We start from the raw sequence: 24184 nt of genomic DNA, 5'->3' as shown, positions 1-24184 counted from the left end.
ATATGTTTTCAAATTCTTATGGTCAAAATATAGTACCAGTTTCACTAGTATTTATTCACTAAATTTTGCTCACATGGCAGCTTTCTTATCTGTATCTTCAAAAAGAATGTTTAGATTATTTTATGTGTATGAGTGTTTTGCTGCATGGATGTATGTGTGCCATATGCGAACCTGCTGCATGCAGTCTAGAAGAGGGTGTTGGTTTCTTTGGAACTGTACATATAGATGGTTTAAGTCGCCAAGTGGATGCTGGGAACTGAGCTCAGGTCCTCCGTAAGTGTATCAAGTGAGCCATATCCTCCATAAACACCTTTTAATTTAAGACGTTTTATTTTTAATTGTCTGTCTGCTAGTGTCAGTGTATGACAAGTGTGTATGGATGCTCACGTAGGCCAGAAGAGGCATATCTGCTGGAACGGAAGTTTGTGTACTGCCTAATATGGGTGCTAGGAACTGAACTCTGGCTCTCTGGAAGACCAATATCTGCTCTTAATTGCCGAATCTTCTCTCCAGACCCTATATCTTTTTTGAGGGGGGGAGTTGATATAGAGAAGTTTTCATATTTACAATGTAAAACAAATTTTCCTAAATATGCTTGGGTTTGTTGATGATTTTTAAGCAATTATGCATATAGATGTTTTGCTTACATGCATTTCTGTATACCTCCTGCCCATAGTAGCCTTAAAAAGGTGTCAGATGCCTTATCATAGTTACATATGGTTATGGTTCTGAGTCACTGTGTGGGTGCTGGAAACCGAACCCGGGTTCTCTGGGGGAAAAAATGCCAGTTCTCTTAACTGCTGCTCTATCTCTCCAGCCCCTTGTTTTTTTATTTTTATGAGCTGGTCCACTTAGTGTGACTCAAACATAGGTCAGTTTTTAAGAGATCAGATTTTTTTTTTTCAGGGATACGTGATTGCCAAGTAACAATGATGAATTTTTTGGGTAAGGATAGCACCCTGGTAGTGTTTGCCTAGCATGTGTGAGACCCTATCTTCAATCCCCAGGACCAAAGGGGTTGTTGTTTATGAAACTTAGTCTCCTCGCCTAACTTCACACAATAGTACTGTTTTGTTTATTGGTAATGCCGTGTTACAGAAGTAATTTGTATATACTGTACATCTATATGTACAGTAATTTTTTTGCTTATATATAGTCTTTTTTAAATTATCATTTGTGCCAGGATCTTTTTTTTCTTTTCCCTTTTCTTTTTCTTTCTTTTTTTTTTCTTTTCTTTTTTTTGGTTTTTGTAGACAGGGTTTCTCTGTAGCTTGTAGACCAAGCTCACAGAGATCTTTCTGCCTCTGCTCCTGAGTGCAGGAATTAAAGGCATGCACCACAACCGCCTGCTTGAACTCACCCCTCCATTTTCTTTAGCCTTCCAAGTAGCAGGAATTACAGTCATGTGTCACCATGGCTGACTCTTGTCTGTAGTCTTAAATTGTTTTAGTGACTTTTCCGAATTCAGATGATTTACTATATGGTCTTTCATTATTATCTCCTCTGGGTCTCAAATTCTTGAGCATATTGTACTATTCCTTTAATAGCAACAGTGTTTTAACTAACTTTTTTTTTTTTAACATTGCATAGCTTTATGTGTATTTCAGACAGGGTCTCTTTCTCTATATCCCAAGTGGCCTCGAACTCATAGCAATGCCTTAAGCCTTCTTCTACCTGATAGGTTTACAGGTTTGAGCATCAAGCCTGCCTGGATTCATCCAGTTTTAACAATTTATTTGACTAAGGCAGATCTACTATGGTATGGTTTTTTTTTTTTTTTAAAGTCTTAACTCCCCATTCTGGTGTTGCTGCTGCATTCATTTTCCCCATTATGAGAATGTAGAGTTTTGATATGAGAAGTTGATATCCTTACTATGTTTTGGCTTTTGCCTATTTCGAAATCTTTGTAAGAGGAAAAGTTATTTTCACTCAGATGTTTGGTGATTTAATCTTTGACAAGTATGTTTGGAATGATTCTCTTGAAAATCAGATTCTTTATCACTAGAAGTATACTACACTGTTTTACTATTTTTTATACATGACATTTTTGTACATTATTAATATAATCTTTATTGTTGCTTTTGTCTGTTCTCTGAATTTTCTGTGGCTGATGGGAAATGTTCTATTTTGGTTTTTGTTTTATTTGTTTGTTTGTTGTGGTTTTTTGAGACAGGGTTTCTCTGTGTAGCCTTGGCTGTCCTAGAACTAACTCTGTAGGCCAGGCTGGTCTTGAACTCACAGAAATCTGCTCCCCTTTACACACACACACACACACACACACACACACACACACACACACACACACGGTGCTGAAATGAAAGGCATGTTCCACCACTACCTGGTAGGAAATATTATTCATTCTTAAACTTTGGGAGAAAATTAACTTAACTGGCCAGCCTAGAACTTTGTCATCTAGACTAGACTTGAACTCCGGATTCTTGTGTCCTAGCCTCTAGAATGCTGGGCTTTATAAGGATATACCATAAAACTGCCTTTTGTTCTAGAGATCAAAACTATAACTGTTTTGTAATGTGTGCTGTTGGCAGATAAGTACAAAGCAGTTTTTATAGGCTATTTTAATTTACATGTATTTGATTACTAGTTAGTGAATTTTTTAAGTAATATTTCTTATGAAATAAATGGCTTTCCATATTTTTGCTTACTTTTATTTAATTCATGGTTTTATGCTTTTAGTTTGCTCTCAATACCATTGAGTGGGTCTCAACATTTAAAAATTGCATTTCTTTAAAAGAGTTCTCTGATATTCATATGTTGGATCCTTGAACTTAACTCCCCACCCCCATCCTTTTCTCTTTTGAATAGCTTTGACAGATCCAAATGCTTCTGCTGCCCAGCAGGCTGTTCTCCAGCAGCACCTCAATAGTCTAACATACTCACCCTTTGGAGACTCCCCTCTATTCCGGAATCCTATGTCGGATCCTAAGAAGAAAGAAGAGGTAATTTTTTTTTTATTATTATTATTCTTAAGAGAGACTAAAAATGAGTTTTATCTATCAAAGGGACCACAGTTAACAGATATTTCCAAGTATATTGGCATTGCATTTTGACATTTCACATTTGGGAGAAGTGGAGGTGAAGGTTTGGTGAACAAACAGTTGGTTCTGATGTAGGAGTTCTTTTGTTTCCAATTTTCCAGAGCTGGGATAATGAAGGCTTTTCTTTTCTTTTTTTTTTTTTAAAGATTTATTTATTTATTGTGTATACAGTGTTCTGTCTGTCTCCTTGCTGGCCATATGAGGGCACCAGTCTCATTACAGATGGTTGTGAGCCACCATGTGATCGCTGGGAATTGAACTCAGGACCTCTGAAAGAGCAGTCAGTACTCTTAACCTCTGAGCCATCTCTCCAGCCCAATGAAGGCTTTTCTAATGTGACTTTAGAGATCAAACTCAGGTCTTTATTCTTGAACCATCTCCCTAGTACTTTGGTACTGTGTAAATCTAAGTTGTAATTAGATGAATATTTTGTTATCAACACAGCCTGATGCCTAAGTATGGTAAGGTAGGCATCATGTTTAATGCTAAGGATGCAAAGCAAGAGAAGGACCTTTTTTTTTTTTTTTTTTTTTCTTTTCGAGACAGGGTTTCTCTGTGGCTTTGGAGCCTGTCCTGGAACTAGCTCTGTAGACCAGGCTGGTCTCGAACTCACAGAGATCTGCCTGCCTCTGCCTCCTGAGTGCTGGGATTAAAGGCGTGCGCCACCATCGCCCGGCGAGAAAGAACTTTATGAGCTTATAAGGGAGCTTGATCTCTGAGAATTTAAGTTTACTGTAGCTCAATATTGTAGATGGAATAATAGAGGAACCAATTTTTTTGATAAGTGAGTAAATAAAACGTTACATAATAAATATTGCTATCCATTGAAAGGAGCAGAGTAAATGGGTAAACCTTGAAAGTATGCCATGAAAGAAGCCAGAACGTTGCTTTATGATTTGTTTGTATAGATAGATTCACAATTCATTGAGAAAGTGGGCTTTTGGTTGACAAGGGATGAAGAATTTGGTTGTACAGAGTATCTTTGTAGTGATAGAAATATGCTAGAATTAGATAATGGTAACACAGATTATAATCGTTAGTTTTGTCAGTTTGCAAAAATCTCGTGTCATTCGAGTCTCAGTGAGAAATCAGTTTAACCTGTAGACTTATCAGCAATGCGATTGTCCTGATTGCCTTAATTGATATGGAAAGACACAGCTTAAAAGTGGACAGCTTCATTCCTCTATTTAGAGCATTGGACTGTCTAAGAATACTGGACATAGATGAATTTATTTCTCCTTGTTCTTGATTATGAATATGTGGTGGTCAGCTGATTCAAGTTTCCTTCTTGACTTCCCAGCTAGTTGTACTAGAATCTGGGATTGTGAGCTAAAACAAACCTGTCTACCTTAAGTTGCTTTTGGCAGAGCATTTTAGCAACAGAAATGAACATGGACAACTATACACATTAAATGGCAAATTTTTATGTTATGAGAGCACTGATACAAGTTTTTAAATATATGCCTTGTGTGGTGGGTCGCAGCACACAGGAGGCTAGAAAGTAAGCTTCAGGTTAGCCAGGGCTACATAGTGAGACCCTCTCTCAAAAACAAGCAGAACTTTTTAGATATTTAGATATGATAAGAAGAATGGTAAATAGGTAGGTGTGTAAATTTGATGAGACTTTTCAAGAGGAGGTGATATTTTTCTCTTGAAGTATAATAGAGTAATTAAGATATTCTAAACAAAGGCACTAAATTACAAAAGGACATGAAAACATCTTTTTGTGTGCCTTTGGCATGCATGTTCACATTTGTGGGCATATGTATTTGTGTATTTGCAGTTGTGCCTGTGTATCCAAGGATAACTGTTAGGAGTTTGTTCTTTTTTTCCACTGTGTGGGTTCCTGGATCCAAACTCTAATTATCAGATTTAGGTTCTTTTTTTTTTTTTTTTCCCCCAAGACAGGGTTTCTCTGTGGCTTTGGAGCCTGTCTGGAACTAGCTCTTGTAGACCAGGCTGGCCTCGAACTCACAGAGATCCGCCTGTCTCTGCCTTGCATGTGCTGGGATTAAAGGCGTGCGCCACCACTGCCCGGCTAGTTCTCATATTTTTAAATCAGTGCCATACATTTGAAGTAAACTGTAATATTCCTTGATGCTTCTTTTTGAGACAGTGAAACAATGCCTTGCTATATAGACCTGGCAGGTCTGGGCTTCTCTGTAATCAGACTGGCCTTAGTCTCGCAACTGCTGGGGTCACAGATGTAAACTACCATATCAAGCTTCCTTGATGCTTTTCTTTTCCTTTTCAGAGGCTGAAACCAACCAATCCAGCAGCTCAGAAGGCTCTTACCACACCTACTCATTATAAACTTACACCTCGCCCTGCCACCAGAGTCAGACCAAAGGCTTTGCAAACAACTGGTACAGCCAAATCACATCTCTTTGATGGACTGGATGATGATGAACCATCCTTAGCCAATGGGGCATTCATGCCCAAGTAAGTTATTTTTGTTAAGAAATATAGGTATTTAAGCAATAAAGCCTATTTTAATTATTCTAAGGTAAAATAATTCAGATAATTATTTTGATGAATGTGATTCTAATTTTACATGTTCTTATTTTTTATTTTCTATTTTTTTGCAAAATTATTACCTTTGTATATACTACTCAAATAGTCAAGACCTAGAGATTAAGCTCAATGGTTGAGCACTTGCCTAGCATGTATAAGGCCCTCTTTGGATCTCTAACAGCAGTATAATAAAGATTTTCTTTAAAAAATATTAATGATCAGGTTAAGAAGAATCTGTATTTTTCTTCTGATTTGCCACATACGTATTGTTTGTAAATACAGAATAGTGCATAATTAGAAAGTAATAAGATAGGAAAGGAATATCGAAGTGCTATTCCTAAGCATAGGAAAAATCCACATCAATAATGCCTTAGATTAGAGTGTTGAGATGAGAAAGGGCCTGAAGAAAATTACATAGCAGATAATTGGCATCAGGAGACAGGGTATTTCATTTTTGAGTCTTTTATTCTAGATAAACACAGGCTCGCGCGCACACACACATTTTTGAAAAAGGTAGTAGCTTTTTAAATCAGAATAGGGTGGGTTTTGTTATTAATTCGTTACTTACAATTCTTTGTTTATGAATGATACTAAGTTTGATTTTTGAGACAGGATTTCTCTGTGTACCTTAGCTGTCCTGAAATTTACTCAGTATATCAGGCTGGCCTGGAACTCACCTAGAAGGACCTGCCTCTGCAGGATTAAAGGCGCGCACCACAGCAAATGTTAAGTTTATTACAGCTCCTTTTCTTAAATGTGAGTTAGGAGCCAGACAGTAGTGGTGAACGTCTTTAATCCCATCATTTGTGAGACAGGGGCAGGCTGTAGTTTCAGGGCAGCCTGGTCTACAGAGCGAATTCTAGGACAAGCTCCAAAGCTACACAGAGAAACCCTGTTTCAAAAACCAAACAAGCCGGGCAGTGTTGGTGCATGCCTTTAATCTCAGCACTCAGGAGGCAAAGGCAGGAGGATCTTTGTGAGTTCAAGGCCAGCCTGGTCTACAAGAGCTAGTTCCAGGACTAGCTCCAAAGCTACAGAGAAACCCTGTCTCGAAAAACAAAAACAAACAAACAAAAAAAAAGTGTGTTAGGAAAAGCTAAGTATGGGGGCCGTACACCTTTATTCCCAGCACCCAGAAGGCAGAGACAGGCAGATACCTGTGTTCCAAGGCCAGCCTGGTCTACAGAATAAGTTCCCAAGACAGCCAGGGCAACACAGAAAAACTATGTCTTGGTGGGGGGGTGGTGGAAATAGGCCAGGCAGTGGTGGTGCGTACTTTACTCCCAGTATTCCACAGACAGAAGCATGCGGATCTCTGAGTTTGCAGGGCTGCACAGAGAAACTTGAGTCCCTTCCCACAGCCATCTTTCCCCCTCCCCTGTGTTTGTAGGGGACCTGAATTCAATTTTTATCATCCTCATAGTGTCTTACAAACGTCTTTTGCTTTAGTTCCAGAGGGCCCAAAATGTTCTTCTGGCCTTCTTTGAGCACCAGGCACACACATGGTGCAGCCAAAACATACACATAAAATAAATAAAGCTAAATTTGTGTTGTTGTTGGCTTTTGTTTGTTTTTTTGTTTTTGAGACAAGGTTTCTTAAGTGTAGCTTTTGCTGTCCTGGAACTTGCTCTGTAGAGACCAGGTTGTTTTCAGATTCACAGAGATCTACTTGCTTCTGCCTCCTGAGTTCTGGGATTAAAGGCACCACCGCCGCCTGGCCAAAATCTTTACATAAGGGTCGAGAACTGGATAGATGGTTCTCTGAGAAGACCATCTGCTGTACAAGAATGAGGATCTGAACTCAAAGCCCCAGCACCCACATAAGAAACCATTCATAGAAGATCACATACTTGTCTAAATCTGTACATTGTAGTGGTAGAGACTGGTGGATTGCTGTTATTTTCTTATCTGTCTGCTTATCTCCACAAAATAAGGTGGAAAGTGATAAGACCTAACTCTCTACCTTTTTCGTGCACACATCCCAATTAGGGAAATTGTTTTAGCCCAAAATATAAAATGTGTTTTATTTGTTGTATTGCGAATGATTTATTTTGAAGGCAAGGATAATGTACTGTGTGTAGTTAAAAGAGCCTTGATACTGTTCTGCTTTCCATCCTGCTGCGGTGGTAAGATGCTGACCAAAAGCACCTTTGGCAAGGAAGGGATTTATACTTGGTTTACGCTGCTAGTTTATACTCTGATAATTGAGGGAAGTCAGAGCAGAAATCCAAGGTAGGCACTTGACTTAGAACCCTTGGGGGAATACTGTTTGCTGGCTTACTTTTGGGCTTACACTTAGTCTTTTAAAAATAGTTGGATTTTTATATTTAAAAGTGTGTGTATGTGTTATATGTACTTGAGTGCAAGTAATCTCAGAGTCCAGAAAAGGTAGGGAGACCTTATCATTCCAGGCTATTATATATGGTTGTGACCTTCCTGCTGTGATGGGAGTTAGAGTCAAACTCAGGGACCTCTACAAGAGCAGTGTATAGACACTCTCCACCCCACCCTGCATGGGTGGGTGCAATAAGTTGACTAGGTCTTTCTGTGTAGTCCAGGCTATCATAGAACTCAATATGTAGACCAAGCTTACCTCTAACTCACAGAGATTGCCTGCCTCTGCCTCTTGAGTGCTAGGATTAAAAATGTGTGCCATATACTCAACATTAAGAATATTTTCCATTTTAATCTGAATCTTCTCAGCTTTATTGTTCAATATAAGTACAATATATCTGAGACTGTATGATGTGATTACACAACTAAAAAAAATTATATATGCAGCCCAGTGGTGGTGGCACATGCCTTTAATCTTAGCACTTGGGAGGCAGAGGCAGTTAGATTTCTGTGAGTTCAAGACTTGCTTAATCTATAGATCAAGTTCCAGGAGAGCCAATACTGTTACACAGAGAAACCTTGTCTTAAAAAAATTATATATGCAACTTATTAGGAGAGTTTTGGGTATACAAGAGTGTTCCAGGTTTTAAAACAATGTTTGGTACACGTGTGTACATGTTAAATTATTTTTATTTCTTTTGGTCTCTACTTTTAGAAAGAGCATCAAGAAGTTGGTTTTGAAAAATCTTAACAATAGCAATCTCTTTTCTCCTGTTAATCATGATTCAGAAGACCTAGCTTCACCATCTGAGTATCCAGAAAATGGAGAGAGGTAAGTTGAATTCTGTTTGTAAATATTCTTCCTAATAGTTATGTTCCGTTTTCAAAGATTCTACTTTATAAAGATTGATGAATGGTAAAATAGAAGTAATATATAGTTCAGGGGCACCTAGATGTTATATTATTACTACTTCTTCTTTTTTTAAGATTTATTTATTTATTTAGTATGTATACAGCATTCTGCCTCCATGTATGCCTGCACGCCAGAAGAGGGCAACAGATCTCATTACAGATGTTGTGAGCCACCATGTGGTTGCTGGGAGTTGAACTCAGGACCTCTGGAAGAGCAGCCAGCACTCTTAACCACTCAGCCATCTCTCCAGCCCATGTTATTACTTCTTGAGTACTTTTTGTTGTTGTTTTGTGTTGTTTTTCGAGACAAAGTTTCTCTGTGTGACAGTCCTGTCTGTCCTAGAACTTGCTTTGTAGACCAGGCTGGCCTCGAGCTCACTGAGATCCACCTGTTTCTGCCTCTTGAGTGCTGGGATTAAAAGTGTGCGCCGCTACCACCTGGCTACTTCTTGAGTACTTTAAATCTTAAAATTTTTGGAGCTCTGCGTGGCACACACACAGGAAGTAATATGTCTAATTGCAGACTCAGGAAGGTGATCTACTTATCTTCTGGTCTGACTTAACAGGCTACTAATGTTCTGTATTTACCCTTTTTCTTGGTTTCAACTAAAATGTCATAGCTCAGGAAATTAACTGTTTATACAGGAAAAAGGCCTGAGTTGCTAAAATTACCTTCAGAGAGAAAAATTCTTGCTTGGGCACCTTGCTGGAGTCAAAAGCAGGGTCTCCGGAAGAGGTTCCTTTTAACTCAGCCAGCTAGTTGCTAGGGTTAGGTTAGGTCAAGGTTGTGTTCCCAGTCACGCGGGAACTTCACAGCCACACCCACCCTGAGACGTGAGTTGCCTCATTGCCAGATTCACTGGGTTTCTTGTGACTCTGAAATGATACCATTGTTACCACCTATGGGATTGCTAGCTTGTCTGTCTGCTCATATAAACTGAGAGCTCTGTGGAGATCACCCCTTTTTTCTTACCCTTACCCTTATGCTTGATGCTTTGCCCTTATGCCTTATGTGCCCTTATACTCGGTCATCTTCCCCTAAGGTATAAAGAAACTTGCAGAAAAATTATGCCTAAGTCAGTCAGTTGGTTCTTCCCCTCAGATCCCATTCCCAAGCCTGTCTTCGCTTGTCATAGAAGTCCTATTCTGAACCCCGAGAGAGTGCTGAGGCAGGTACTCAGTAGCTCCCAATACATGCAGACAAAGTACTCAAACATTGTATCAGTGAATCTTTTTTTTAATATTAATTTATTTATTAATTTATTATGTATACAATATTCTGTCTGTGTGTATGTCTGCAGGCCAGAAGAGGGCACCAGATCTCATTATAGATGATTGTGAGCCACCAAGTGGTTGCTGGGAATTGAACTCAGGAGCTTTGAAAGAGCAGGCAATGCTCTTAACCACTGAGCCATCTCTCCAGCCCATATCAGTGAATCTTTAAAAAAAAAAAAATGGCTGAGCATAGTGGTGCACACCTTTAATCCTAGCACTTGGAGGCAGAGGCAAGTGGATCTCTGAGTTTGAGGACATCCTGGTCAACAGAGGGAGTTTCAGCATTGCCACAGCTATTTAGAGAGACCCTGTCTTAACTATACAAACAAAATAAATGAATGAAATAACCAGTGATGGTGGTATGCATTTACAATTCCAGGAGTAGAGTTAGTTTTTGTTTTGCATTCAGTACACCTTAAGCAACTGCTGTCCCAACCTACAATTACAACTGGGAAGCTACCAGGTGGGAAATCTGTTCCTTCAGGCACTGGCTCTACCAAGGCCACTAAAGGAAACTTTATCTTAATCTCTGTCCTACAGAACTCTGGGTACAAAGGTAGACTTGAAATCCTGCTAGCTCAGAGTGGCTGAATAATAAGTAGCTAACCTCTACTTGCTTGTGCATCTCCCGGAAGAGGGGCCATATTTATGCTCAGGCCCCAGTTAAGAACCCTCGCTAGGCTTAGTTCCTTCCTACCACTTCCTGTCAACTAGTTGCTGACTCAGCCTCATGACCCCAGGTTAATTTTATTTAGTCAAACTAATGTAACACGTCTTTGCACTGTTAACAAAAGCAGCAGAAACAAAGGTAGTATACCTTTATACAGTTATATTCCACAACAGTTGATTCTCTCTTTCCACCATGTGGGTCCTAGAGATTAAACTTGGGTCTTTTAGTCTGTTTCACCCTCTGTGCCATCTTGCCAGTCCTACCTCCGAAACTCCCCCCACCCCCTCATCCCCCGCAAGGCAGGGTTTCTCCGTGGTTGTCCTGAAACTACCTCTGTAAATGAAGGCAGACCTTGAACTCACAGAGATCTGCCTCCATAAGTATTGGGATTTTAATGTGCTCCACCATGCCCAGCATATACATCCTAATTCTTAATGGTTTGGTCATTGTGGTGAATATAAGATAATTTAATTATTTCTCCATTAGTGAACATATAGAGGTTATTTGGTATTCTTCTATTCAAAATAGTGGGCTTTTTAAAATTATAATTTCATATCATTAAAATATTGCCAAACCTTCTGGTTGTACTATTAAAGTTTAAATTCAAATTTTGAGATTTTTAAATTTTTGTGTAGGAATCTTTTGCCTACAAATATATACGTTCATTGTATACATGTAGTGTTTGGAAAGGCCATAGAGGGTGTCATTTGGGATCCATTGGAACTGAGTTAGAGCTGTTGATAGCTTCCTTGTGAGTGCTGGGAACCAACCCTGGGCCTCTCTGGAACAGCAGCAGCAGCAGCAAGTGCATCTAAAAGCTGAGTCAGCATTCCAACCATTTCTCATTCTGTTATCTTGACATTAACCACTAATCATTTAATTCTACATAGTAGCAAATACTTTTTGTGTTTGTTTTAGTCAAAGATTTGACAGGCTGATGGGATGGCTGGCTCAAGGTGTATAAAAGCTTTTATCATCAAGCCCGATGACCTGACTTCACCCCAAGAACACACCCGCACAGCAGGAGGGCAGTGTTCAGATTCATTCTTTTGAAAATGAGCAGTTAAATCTAGAGATAAATTTTCTTACATTTTTGTGTTTTATCTTTTTTTCCCAAAACATGGTTTCTCTATGTAGCCCTAGCTATCCTGGAACTAGCTCTTGTAGACTAGGCTGGACTCGAACTCACAGTCACAGATCAGCCTGCCTCTGCCTCCTGAGTGCTGGGATTAAAGACGTGTGCTACTACCGCCTGACCCTGTTTTTTATTTTATGTGCATGGGTGTTTTGACTGCTTGTATGTCTGTGTACCACTTGTGTGCCTGGTAGCTGAGTGGATCAGGAGAGGGTACCATATCCCCTAGAACTGTAGTTACAAACAGTTGTGATCCACCTTGTGTGTGCTGGGAATTGAACCTAGGTCCTCTACAAAAGTGGTACATGCTCTTAACTACTCAGTCATCTCTCCAGCCCTACATTTTCTTTTCACCTCTAGTTAGTACTCACAACTTTGTGATATTATGCAAGGTTATTTTTTTTATGCAAGGTTATTACTATTATTGTTACTTGCCTCAATTTTCTTTTTTATAAGTTAGAGACAATAGTTAGATGTATTTCACACAGTTACTATTAGGATTAATTTTATTGAATCATCCAGAATAGTGTCATATACTTAATAAAGATTAACCTGTAATTGTCGTTACTGTCACTGGGGGCTAAAGTATTAATATTTTTTTCTCTCTTTTCAGATTTAGCTTCCTGAGTAAACCTGTTGATGAGAACCATCAGCAGGATGGAGATGATGATTCTCTTGTATCACGTTTTTACACTAATCCTATTGCCAAACCCATTCCTCAAACCCCAGAGAGTTCTGGAAACAAAAATAACAGCAGCAGCAGTGTGGACGATACCATTGTTGCTTTGAACATGCGTGCTGCTTTGCGCAATGGACTCGAAGGAAGCAGTGAGGAAACGTCTTTCCATGATGAGTCATTGCAAGATGACCGAGAAGAAATAGAAAATAATGCTTACCATATACATCCAGCAGGTCAGTTTTACCAAATGTTTTAAACCTTTGAAATAGTTTAAACTTGTATCTTTATAATTAATGATGTGATCAGAAGAGCCCACTTTTTACAGCCAAAGTGACTGTCCTGTCTACAAAACTTGTAAATTCAAGTGGGTTGTTTATTAGTAAGACTTCACTGTGGTATAGTCTGTTGACTACCTACCACATTATAGAATTTTCCCATTAAAAAGAGGGCTCTATAGTAAATATAAAATCTATAAATTTTAGCTTACTGAACTGAAGAGAAGCTTAACAGTTAAGAGCACTGACTGTTCTTCCAGAGGCCCCAAGTTCGATTCCCAACACCCACATGGCAGCTCACAACTATCTATAACTCCATGATCTGACATCCTCACTCAGACATACATACAGGAAAAACACCAATGTACATAAAATAAGAATGAATAAATTAATATAGCAGAAGAAGAAAAGAAAAGAATCGGTGGGGAGCCAGGTGGTGGTGATGAAAACCTTTAATCCCTGCAAAGGGGAGGCAGAGGCAGGCAGATCTCTATGGTTTGAAACAAGCCTGGTCTAGAGTGAGTTATAGGACAGCCAGGAATGTTTCATAGAGAAACCGTCTCCACAAAACAAAAAAATTAGATTAACAAAGGTTAGGTAGACCTTTGTTAATTAAATTTAAATGTTTTAAATTTTTCTTTCATGGGACATTGGAATTGGAGGTTTGCTCCCTCTTTCTCAAAACTCTCCTCGATTTTTCTGCATCTGCATCCTAAGTTCCGCACTCAATATGTGGAGACAGGAGACCCAGAGACTCACAATCTCAGCTTCATAGTCTCATAGTCAGTTCAAGGCCAGACTATGATGCCTTAGACCTTGTCTCAAGAAAAATTATTTAAAAAAAAAAAAAAACTTCCGTAGATTTTGTTCGTTTTGGTTTTGGTTTATTTGGGGTTTGTTTGTTTGGCACAAGGTTTCTCTTTGCCTCCTGAGTGTTGGTTTTAAGATATGCACTACCATTGCCCAGCTTTTCTATAGAAAAGTTTTATATGAAAGTAAAATGAATATTATTAAGAACTGTTCTCCCCAGGATAATCACAGTACTTTCTGACTTTTGGTTGCAGGCATTGTTCTCACAAAAGTTGGTTACTATACTATTCCATCTATGGATGACCTTGCTAAAATTACGAATGAAAAGGGAGAATGCATTGTTTCAGATTTCACCATTGGTCGTAAAGGTATGTGTGAGTTTAGGTGTGAGAATATAATTTAGATTGAACCTTGATTTTATAAGTAAGGGCAGCACTTGATTTTAGGGTCTGTTTTTCCTTTATTTGGCTCCTCCTTGAAATAGAAACACTGATAAGTAACAAAGCAAGGAGGACTAGAACCATGTAGCATTTGGGGATTTAGACATACCTGTTTGGGTCTTGTAATTATTTGTCTTGGTATAATGCTTTACAATTAAAGAAACTTCAAGGTATACTAAGTTTAATACTTTGGTTCTGTTTCATATTATAAAGTTATTGCAGTAATTTTCCTTGAATAAATTTACTTTGTTATGTTGTATGACCGAATCTGCCTCTGGAGTGCTGGATTCCACCCAGCCATGATACTGTATTTTAAAAGGGCTCAAGTATTTTCATTTGGCAGATCAGGAACCAAATTGTTCATAAAGCAGCACTACAGATACTTGGGAAGATTTGAGAATGCAAAAATGTAAACTGGAGGTGTTGCATCTGATAATAATGTAACACCATTCCTCTTTTCCCATCCTTGCCATGTTTAGGAGGCAGGTAGCCAGTTGATGAATTTTTAGAAGGCTTAAAACACTGATACTACAGTTTGCATATTCTTCCTTGCTAATCATTACAGATTAAAAGAGGTTTTTGCTCCTTTATATAGGATTTTTTTTTAACTATTTGCTCTGAATTTTAGGATATGGCTCCATCTATTTTGAAGGAGATGTAAATTTGACAAATCTAAATTTGGATGATATTGTGCATATCCGAAGGAAAGAAGTTATTGTCTATGTAGATGATAACCAAAAGCCCCCTGTGGGTGAAGGGCTAAATAGGTATGAGTTTATTTACATATAAAAATAACTAAATTGGATTTTTTCCTATACTTTTATTTGAATGTATAAGTGGTAATGATATTGTGACTTTAGGATTCATTTCTTTTCCTTAATAGTAACATGTCCAGGTGCTACTTTCAGTAACTTTGAACACTGGCAATTTTGTTTTGCTTTTGTTTAATTTTACTGACCAAGAGCACCAACCACATAAAATGAGTGTGTGTGTTTTCTGTATTACTCTTGTTCTGCTGCTGGCACACTTACCTATTTTAGTGTGATATTTTTAAACTTTGTTGTTGTTTTTTAAGTGCATTTTCTTGCCATATATTGCATGAAGCGTGGTGGAGGTTAGACAGAGTCTTACGCTACAACCCTGTATGGGCTTGAACTCAAAAGTCCCTTTCCTCTGCTTCTGTCGTCGTCTTTCTACTTTCATGTTCTACACACTGTATACATGAATTAAGTCTGTATTCTACACATGAGTGAGAGCATTCAGTATTAGAGTTTGGCTTACTTTGCTTATTATAATGATCTCTATTTTCCTACAAATACCATGATTTCTTTCTTCTTTGAGGGAAAAAAAATCCACTTTGTGTATATACCACTTCCTTCTCCATACATCAGTTCCCTAGGTTGGTACCTCATTTCGGGCATTGTATGCCTAAGGTTCTTCAGGTATATAGCCAGGAGTGGTATAGCTGGGTCATATTGTAGTTGTATTATTAAAATTTTAGAGAGACTCAGGCTTCTATAGTGGTTACACCTCCTTTTGTAAATATAAATCATTTCTGTTTTGCCTGTTTTTACTTCACAGGAAGGCTGAAGTTACATTGGATGGAGTTTGGCCAACAGATAAAACATCCCGGTGTTTAATAAAGAGCCCAGATCGACTTGCTGATATCAATTATGAGGGGAGATTGGAAGCAGTCTCAAGGAAGCAAGGAGCCCAGTTCAAGGAGTACCGGCCTGAAACTGGTTCTTGGGTGTTTAAGGTATAGTTCCTTCACCCAGTTTCTACTTTTGGCATCACAAAATGAATCATCAGAAATCTTTGTCTCTTGGTAAAGTAGGTCTTCCAAAAACGTTGGTGGGTGTATATATCATCAATGTCAGGCCTCTTCCTCTCACCGTGTAGCCCTAACTGACCTGAAACTTGGTTTGTAGAAGTTGTCCTTGAACTCTCTGTGCTGCTATCTTAATGCTGGGATTAAAGGCTGAAGGCGTGAACTCTGGGCAGTAGTTGGTGCACCCAAACCCAGCACTTGGGAAGTAGTGGATCTCTGTGAGTTCGAAACCACCCTGGTAGGACAGACTCCAAAGCTACACAGAGAAACCCTATCTCAAACCATCGGAAGGAAGGAAGGAAGGAAGGAAGGAAGGAAGGAAGGAAGGAAGGAAGGAAGGAAGGAAGGAAGGAAGGAAGGCAGGCATATACCACAACAACCAACTAATCTTACTGTTTGAAAGAGAGTCTCTTACTGAACCTGAAGCTCTCTGGTCAGGAAGACTGGCCAGCTAAACTCCAAGGACCCAAGTGCGTGTGCCTCTGCAGTGCTGAGATTGTGGTTATGGTGGCCTTGCCAGTTTCTTTTTGTTGGGATAGGGAGGATCTGCTAAACTCAGGTACCCATCACTACATGGTGAACACTTTACACATCTCCCTAGCTCTAATAGATGTAGCCTTCCCCCTTTACAGTTCTTGTTTATATATGTGTGCAAATGTGTGGGAACAGAAAATGTCAGAGTGTACAGCACATGTCAGAAGACAACCTATGGGAGTGGGCTCTCTGTACCGGGGTCTTGGGAATCAAAATCAGATATTTCAGCAGGTATCTTTACCTCCAGTCTTGTAATTTTTACTTCTAAACACTTTTGAAAGCACAGAGTTTGGCTGCTACTTGTTCTGTATAGTCTTACCCAATAGTTTCTTCTTCTAGACTGGTTGGGGGACTTAATTGGTTGAAGGCTGTTGTGTAGGTAGAGAACAGTTAGTATATATCAGGATTCATGGATGATTGCATTTTAACTCTTGTTTATTGGTTGGCTTTGGTTTTTCAAGTTGGGGTTTCACTGTTTCGCCCTGGCTGTCCTAGAACTTGCTTTGTAGACCTAGCTGGCCTTGGATGTCAAGTAGATTCATCTGCCTCTGCCTCCCTAGTGCTGGGACTAAAGATGTGTACCAGCATGCCTGATTCATTGTATATTCATAGCATATATTAATTTAATTTTGAGCAACTATTATGTGCACTGAAAGCTGTCAAAATCATAGGAAACATGCTGCCATTAACATTTTATTTTACTTTAATTATTTAAAATTTGTTTATTCATTTATTTATATTTATTTCTGTGCTCTGTACCTTTGGAAGCCGGAACCGGGTATTGGGTCTCCTGGAGGTAGAGTTTTACAGTCCTCTGGAAGACAAGCCACTACTTTTGAATTGCTGAGCTATCTGTCCAGTTCCTGCTTTAACTATTTTAATATCTCTCCCCTTTGTCTTTTTTTTCAAAGGTAGATATTATAGAAAAGAATATTATTAAAAGTTGACTTTGCTGTGTTTCTTTTCTTTCTAGGTCTCCCATTTTTCTAAATATGGCCTTCAGGATTCTGATGAAGAGGAGGAAGAACACCCACCCAAAACTACTTCAAAGAAGTTGAAGACCGCCCCTTTGCCCCCTGCAAGCCAGGCAGCTCCTTTCCAGATGACTCTTAATGGCAAACCTGCTCCTACACCTCAGGTAGAGAAAGGACAGTGAATGTAAATGGAACAGTGATAAAGACGTCAGAGCAGTCCCCGCAGCTTTTCAGCTATACAGTCCTGGGACCTGATACGTCCAAGGGAGGCTGAGGTGGTACAGGATGCTAGTATTTACTCAACAGTTAAAGAATTCTCTTGCTGTTTGGATCATTCTTCTACAGATTGTAATTCTCAATTTTTCTCATCTGGACTTGTAATTTTTGATCACTGGTCAACTTGAGATAGAATTTTGCTTGTGTAGGGTTAATGCAAAGTAAATCCTACTTTTATTGATTTTGTGATATGCAGTCTGATCTTGATCTTTACATTTTAAATCTTGATCCATTGCTTTTTAAAAGATTAGCTTTCTATAAGAGTTTTTAATTCCATTTTCTCAAGTTTGCTTATTTTCAAACTCATGACACTGTATTTTAATAATCTTTATGAAAATTGATAATTTTAAAAGCCATTAAATTATTTAGTGTGTAGAAAATAAGGACTGCATTGTTTATTACAAATATTTGTATCATACACTTTTTCACTGTTGTTAAACCAATATCAACCTTTTGTCCTTTAAAGGGAAAGGTTTGTAAATTAATTGAATACCTACTGGTAAAGAGATTTACTTTAATTTGGATGTCGTTTATATGCAATCAAGTTATAGAAATATTTTTAACTTACTGATACACTCGCTCTAAGAAGAGTTATTTATGAGACTTTGTAAAACACCCTCTACCTCTCAGCTGCTAAAAGCAGGACCTTTGGAATTTTCCATGTTACAATTCTTTTGGCTGCTCAAATGTGTGATTTTTATGATTTATTAAATAATTTCTGGGGAGGCACTTTCTGGAGAGTCTTGTGTGTGACACGTTTATGTGTAGAGACTGAAAGGGGAGGCTATGATAAATGTGAAAGTTGAAACTGTTGACTTTTAAGGTTTTTGTTTGTTTTTGGTTTTTTGAGACAGGTTTCTCTGTGTAGCCCTGCATATCCTGGAACTAGGTCTGTAGAGTAAGCTGGCCTTGATTTCCCAAGTGCTGGAATTAAAAGGTGTGGTTTGCCACAGCGTGGTTGACTTTTAAGTTTTATCTATTTGTTGTTTTTGGGTTTTTTTCTAGGCAGGGTTTCTCCACAGCTTTGGAACCTGTACTGGAACTCCCTCTGTAGACCAGGCTGACCTCAAACTCAGAGATCTGCCTGCCTCTGCCTCCCAAGTGCTAGGATTAAAGGCGTATGCCATCACCACACAGCAGATTTTTAAGTTTTATAATATTGGTAGTATTTAAAATATTGCCATTACAAACCTCTGCTAATAAATCTGTTAATGACTTAGGAGGCATTGGAAGTCAGATTTCTGAGTTTGAAGCCAGCATGATCGACCTAGTAAGACATTCCCAGTAAATAGAAACAGGATTTCTCTGTGTAGTCCTGGCTTTCCTAGAACTCACTTTAAGAACTCAGAGATCTGCCTGCCTCTGCATGAGCAAACATGGTTTTTTTATCTATTTTTTTGTGTCCGTGCGACTCCTATCCCATATTTTTTTAATCTTTTCTAAAAACAGCCTTTTTTTTCTGCTAATAAACATTATGTAAGGTCTTAGAGATATGACTGAAAAGGAAAAGCTTCATCTGTAGGTAAGCAGAACAAATTTATGTTAGTAATCAGCTTTAGTCACCAGAATTAAACACTGGGAAAAGAATCTAAATTCCTAAAATGACAGTATAGTAGGCAAGGCTAATTGCAAAGCTCAGAGCAAAAGCTATCTCAGAACAAGTTCTAGCCGAGAGAGAACTGGTAAGGATTCAAACTGGGCAAATAGAACACAGTGAACATGAGTACCACCGGGATTGAAGAAGTTGGTTTGCAGAAATGAAAGGGATGTTATGTGTACATGCATTATGTGCTCTGCTCTGGAGCACCCTTCCTATTCCCTGGTGACATTTGAGGGATTGGCTAATTATTATTAGTTTCTTTACTCGGCACAGGAAACTACCTGAACTATCAGAATGAACAGAACGGGAGTCAGAGTTGCTATTGTCACACATCACACTGTTGCGTCCTTCCCAGAGAGACCGATTGCTACAAGGCGTTCCCGAAGTCTGATGAAAGACTCCCTCAGTCCCCCAGTTTACCACAGATGGAAGGGTTGTCTCTTGGGCTATTCTGGAAAGTTCGCCTTTTATTTTAAGGATCACATTTATACAGCACAGCTTTGTATCCATTAGTTTCAGTTCTGTGTTTCCAGGTGGTCTATAAACCTTGCGTTTGCACCTTTAAAAGCTGGTATAACAAAGCAACAAGAAAACACATTTTTGTATGATCTGTAACTTTCAGATGAGAGAATGTTCACTCGGTTAATTAAATTGCTGTTGGACTGTTGTCGTCTGTAGTTTCTGCTCCTGATGTGATCTTCTGGTTTCTAGATGACTGCATAGTAGTCTAGAGTGCTTGACTTTGGTTACTTAGATCATCCATCACTTCACTTCCAGGGGATTCAGACATACTTAATTTTTAATAATTCTCCCCAGCTGATGGAGGTGTTTGGACAGGTTTGAAACTGAAAGACCTGAAACGTCTTAACACTCAGGTAGATATAGCTTTTTCCCCACCCTTAGTTCAGTAAGTCAAGATAGTTAGCTTTCTCAGAAACATGTTCAGTCAGTAAGTTTATTTAAAGAGATATAAAAGCAAATTAAAGTTTTTTTCATATGTATGAATATTTTGTCTGCATGTATATGTGTGACGTATTGTGCTCCTGGAGCCTGTGCAAAATGTGGAAGCAGTAGGTCCCTAGAGCTGGTGTCATGAGTGATTGTGGGCACTGTGTGGACACTGGAGACCAAACCTGGGCCCCGAAAGAACAGCAAATATTCTTACTGCTGAGCCAGCTCTCCATCCCCAATTTTAAAACTTTTTTTTCCCAGGAAAAAAGGTATCACAATTTAGGATAAGATTTATGTATGTTGTGACTTGAAATAAAAGGACTTCTAAACTGTGTGTGTGTGTGTGTGTGTGTGTGTGTGTGTGTGGCCACAATTTACTTTCAGATATTATTAGGCATGTTGGTTTTCTTATTAATTTAAAAATCAAATATAAGCTAATATAGGATTTATCCCTCATGCAGAATGTTTAGAATGTAAATTACAAGACACAAGGCTTTGAAAGCCTAATGCATAATTTCTTTTGAAGAGAACACAGTATTATTGACAACTAGTTTTCAAACAAAACTATGTGAAAATACTCTTTATAGTTAGAATACAAGTTCTCTTTAGGTAGGCAATAGTAGTAGTTGTATTGGACCAACTTAATTGGCGAAAAGAGTAATATCAACAATAAAAATTTGATCTTGGACTGGTCGCTTATTCTTCTTAGTTTTTTTCTTCCTTCCTTTTTTTATTAATTTAAGAACATCTTGAGTTATCTCACTTTTCCCTTGGAATAAAGAGGGGTGAATTTTAAGTATTGACCATGTTGGTTAGATGTAGAAGATTACATTTTGAGTGTAAAAATAAACTTTCCTTGCTGATAGCTAGCAGTGGTGGTGCATGCCTTTAATCACAGCACTTGAGAAGCAGAAGCAGGTGGATTTCTGGGATTGAGGCCTGGTCTATAGAGCGATTTCCTGGATAGGCTCCAAGCTACACAGAGATGCTGTCATGAAACAACAAAAAAATTTCGTAAATCATGGAAGGTTTTCAGTTGTGAACCCTACCTTCAAATTTTCAGATTATCAATTTATAGATAATTCTTGTAAGTAATATTTCTAATTCATCAAACACCTTGTAGGAAAGGGAGTCAAGTTGATGCCGAGTCAACTTTCCCTGTACATACCTTTCCTTCCCATAGACCTCAGGAGTTGTTCTCCCCACTCCTTTTCAGTTACAGCATTTTTTATTCTCTGACTTTGAAGAAGTATCTAGTCTGCGCTGATTTCTTTCTTTCTCTCTTTTTGTTTTTTGGAGACAGGATTTCTCTGTGTAGCCTTGGCTGTCCTAGACCTTGCTCTGAAAATCAGACTGGCCTAGAACTCACAGAGATTGACCTGCCTCGGCCTCCCAAGTGCTGGAATTAAAGGTGTGCACCACGGCCTGGCCAAGATTTCTTAAGATTTTAGGGTAATTTATTGAAATTTCTTAGGTGCACTCTACTAAGTCCATGTGCAGGGATTCCCAGACTTTTGCCGGTTCCTCAGGTTTATGGTATTTCCTTTCCTGCTTGTCCATATACTAGGTGATGTCATCTACCTTTAACAGCTGTGTGTGAACATGAACATAGAAAACGTTGATCTTCAGCATTCTTCATCACTGTATATCCTGGGTCCCTTTTGTCTATAATCTAGTAATTTTATGGAACCCTCCCACTTTGCCTACAAGTGCTGTGGGTAAGGATTTCCTGGTGGATTGTTTTCTCTGTGTTAAGTAGTACAGGAAGTTAATACCATGCCTCCTTCCATCTCCACCCACAGTCCTCAGTCTTCATCCTTTTTTGGTCAGTTGTTTTTGTTTTGTTTTTTGTTTTGTTTTTGTTTTTTTTTTTTGCTGTGTGCCAGATGCTTTATTAGTTGGAAAGCATGTGTTCATTGAATGTGGAACTTAAGTAATTGATGTTCTTGTTACTAAATACAGAATATCGTCAACCATAATTCCTGTTTTCATAGCTTCACTACCTGTCAGACACACACACACACAAATAATAAATATATATATATATATATATATATATATATATATATATATATATATATATATATATATATAAAATAAATTTTGATACGTGATGATAAATAGGAAGAACCAGGTAATGTGGAAGCCAAAACCAGTATGGTGTCCTGCTGATCTGATGGGGAATATTATAGTGTTTGTTGAAAGGGAACTCTGGCTGAGAGTGTAGCTCAGCTTAGCCTGTGCTCACAAGCACGTACATGGCCCTTGGTTCCATTCCCAGTACTGTCACTCCCAAAATGAGTTGTTAGGCCAGGTGTGATGTGTCAAACCTTTAATCCTATCACTTGGGACACAGGAGAGTGAATATCTTGAGTTTAAGGTCAGTTTGTTCTACATAGTTTCAGGGCAGTCAGGGCTACACAGAGAGACCCTGTCTAAAGAACATATTAAGAGCCAGGCGTTGGTGGTGCACGCCTTTAATCCTAGCACTCGGGAGGCAGAGACAGGAGGATCTCTATGAGTTTGAAGCCAGCCTGATCTGCAAGAGCTAGTTCCAGGACAGGCTACAAAACTACAGAGAAACCCTGTCTTGAAAAACAAAACAAAAATATCTTTGGGAATGTATGGGATTCCAGGATTATTCTTACTAGACACCTACTTTAGCACTGAGCTCCATCCCTACAATTTTACAGCATAAGAGTGATGTGAAATGCTAGTAGATTCGCTGTCAGTCCATCGTTTCGTCTGGCAGTGCTTATTGTCAAAGCCATCTGTGTCCTTGAGCAAGTCAGGAATATGCTGTGCTCCTCGGCTTGGGACCTTAGTCCAGTGGGAACATTATCTAGCTTTAGTAAAGCAGTCTTTGGGTAGTGTCTACATTTTAAGTGCTTATATGCCTTGTGCATTTTTTAAGTGACATTGAAACCTTATCTTCAAAAAAAGAGGAAAACTTGCCATATCACAGCATTCATTTAAAATGTAACATAAGCCGGGTGGTGGTGGTGGCACACGTCGCCTTTAATCCCAGCACTCGAGAGCTAGTTCCAGGACAGGCTCCAAAGCTACAGAGAAACCCTGTCTATAAATAAATAAGTAAACAAACAAACAAATAAATAAATAGAGTAGCATAAAATAGGCACTCCTGAAAAATCCAAACATTGTGCAGGGATCATATATGTAAGTTATAGCTTGATAAGAGAAATAATTTATAGTACCTTTTGTATTGAAAATGTTTATAAATTGTAGTCATTTGTTAGCACGCTGTATTAAATTCTATATGTTTAAATTTATGAAACAATCGTGTATTGGATTAGTTAATTTATAGTGCACTGCCATTTTATAAGCCTTAACCTTTTACCATAAGCTATCTTGTGTGTGGTTTGTGTGTGCTACACGTGTTACAGGTATGTATAGAGACCATAGTAATAGGTGTCTTCCTCTCTCACTGTCCATGTTACATCTTTGAGACTCTTAATACGGAACGCTTCACGAGTTTGTGTGCCATCCTTTCGCAGGGGCCATGCTAATCTTCTTTATCGTTCCAATGTTAGTATATGTGCTGCCGAAGTGAGCACGAGACAAGGTTTCTAACTGAACCTGGCACTTACTGTTTAGCTAGACTAGCTGGCTAGCAAGCTCCAGAGAGCCTCCTGCTTGTGCCCTACAGTGATTGACTTCTTGCATTTATGCTGGGGAATCTAAACTTAGGACCTCAAACGGTACTGACTGGACCAAATTATTTTGTCATTATTATGTCTTTAAAATTGCTTTATAATGTAAATGTAACTTTTTGAAAATAGTTTATTTTATGAGCATTGATTGTTTTTTGTTTTTTTGCCTGTATATATGTATGTCTGTGTAAGGGTGTCAGATCCTCTGAAACTGGAGTTATAGACAGTTGTGAGCTTTCATGTAGAT

General features: G+C 38.6%; 1 protein-coding gene and 1 non-coding gene across 12 annotated transcripts in view; one reads left to right on the top strand and one right to left on the bottom strand.

The window, feature by feature from the left end:
• Window positions 1-24184, top strand: part of Nup98 (nucleoporin 98 and 96 precursor) — a 94415-nt gene that overhangs the window by 44092 nt on the left and 26139 nt on the right. For all 11 annotated transcript variants that reach the window (XM_075971700.1, XM_075971705.1, XM_075971704.1 and 8 more), the window contains 8 exons: window positions 2824-2957; window positions 5311-5498; window positions 8620-8736; window positions 12510-12808; window positions 13915-14028; window positions 14729-14867; window positions 15682-15859; window positions 17439-17603. In XM_075971700.1, the coding sequence (XP_075827815.1) occupies window positions 2824-2957; window positions 5311-5498; window positions 8620-8736; window positions 12510-12808; window positions 13915-14028; window positions 14729-14867; window positions 15682-15859; window positions 17439-17603 (1334 nt within the window). The remainder of the gene's footprint in view (window positions 1-2823; window positions 2958-5310; window positions 5499-8619; window positions 8737-12509; window positions 12809-13914; window positions 14029-14728; window positions 14868-15681; window positions 15860-17438; window positions 17604-24184) is intronic.
• Window positions 23737-23841, bottom strand: LOC142851512 (U6 spliceosomal RNA). The gene has a single exon (XR_012910825.1). It is a non-coding gene; the product is annotated as a U6 spliceosomal RNA (small nuclear RNA).

The sequence above is a fragment of the Microtus pennsylvanicus genome, chromosome 5, assembly GCF_037038515.1.
Source record: "Microtus pennsylvanicus isolate mMicPen1 chromosome 5, mMicPen1.hap1, whole genome shotgun sequence".
Lineage (NCBI taxonomy): Eukaryota > Metazoa > Chordata > Mammalia > Rodentia > Cricetidae > Microtus > Microtus pennsylvanicus.
This window is presented reverse-complemented; position numbering and strand designations above follow the sequence as displayed.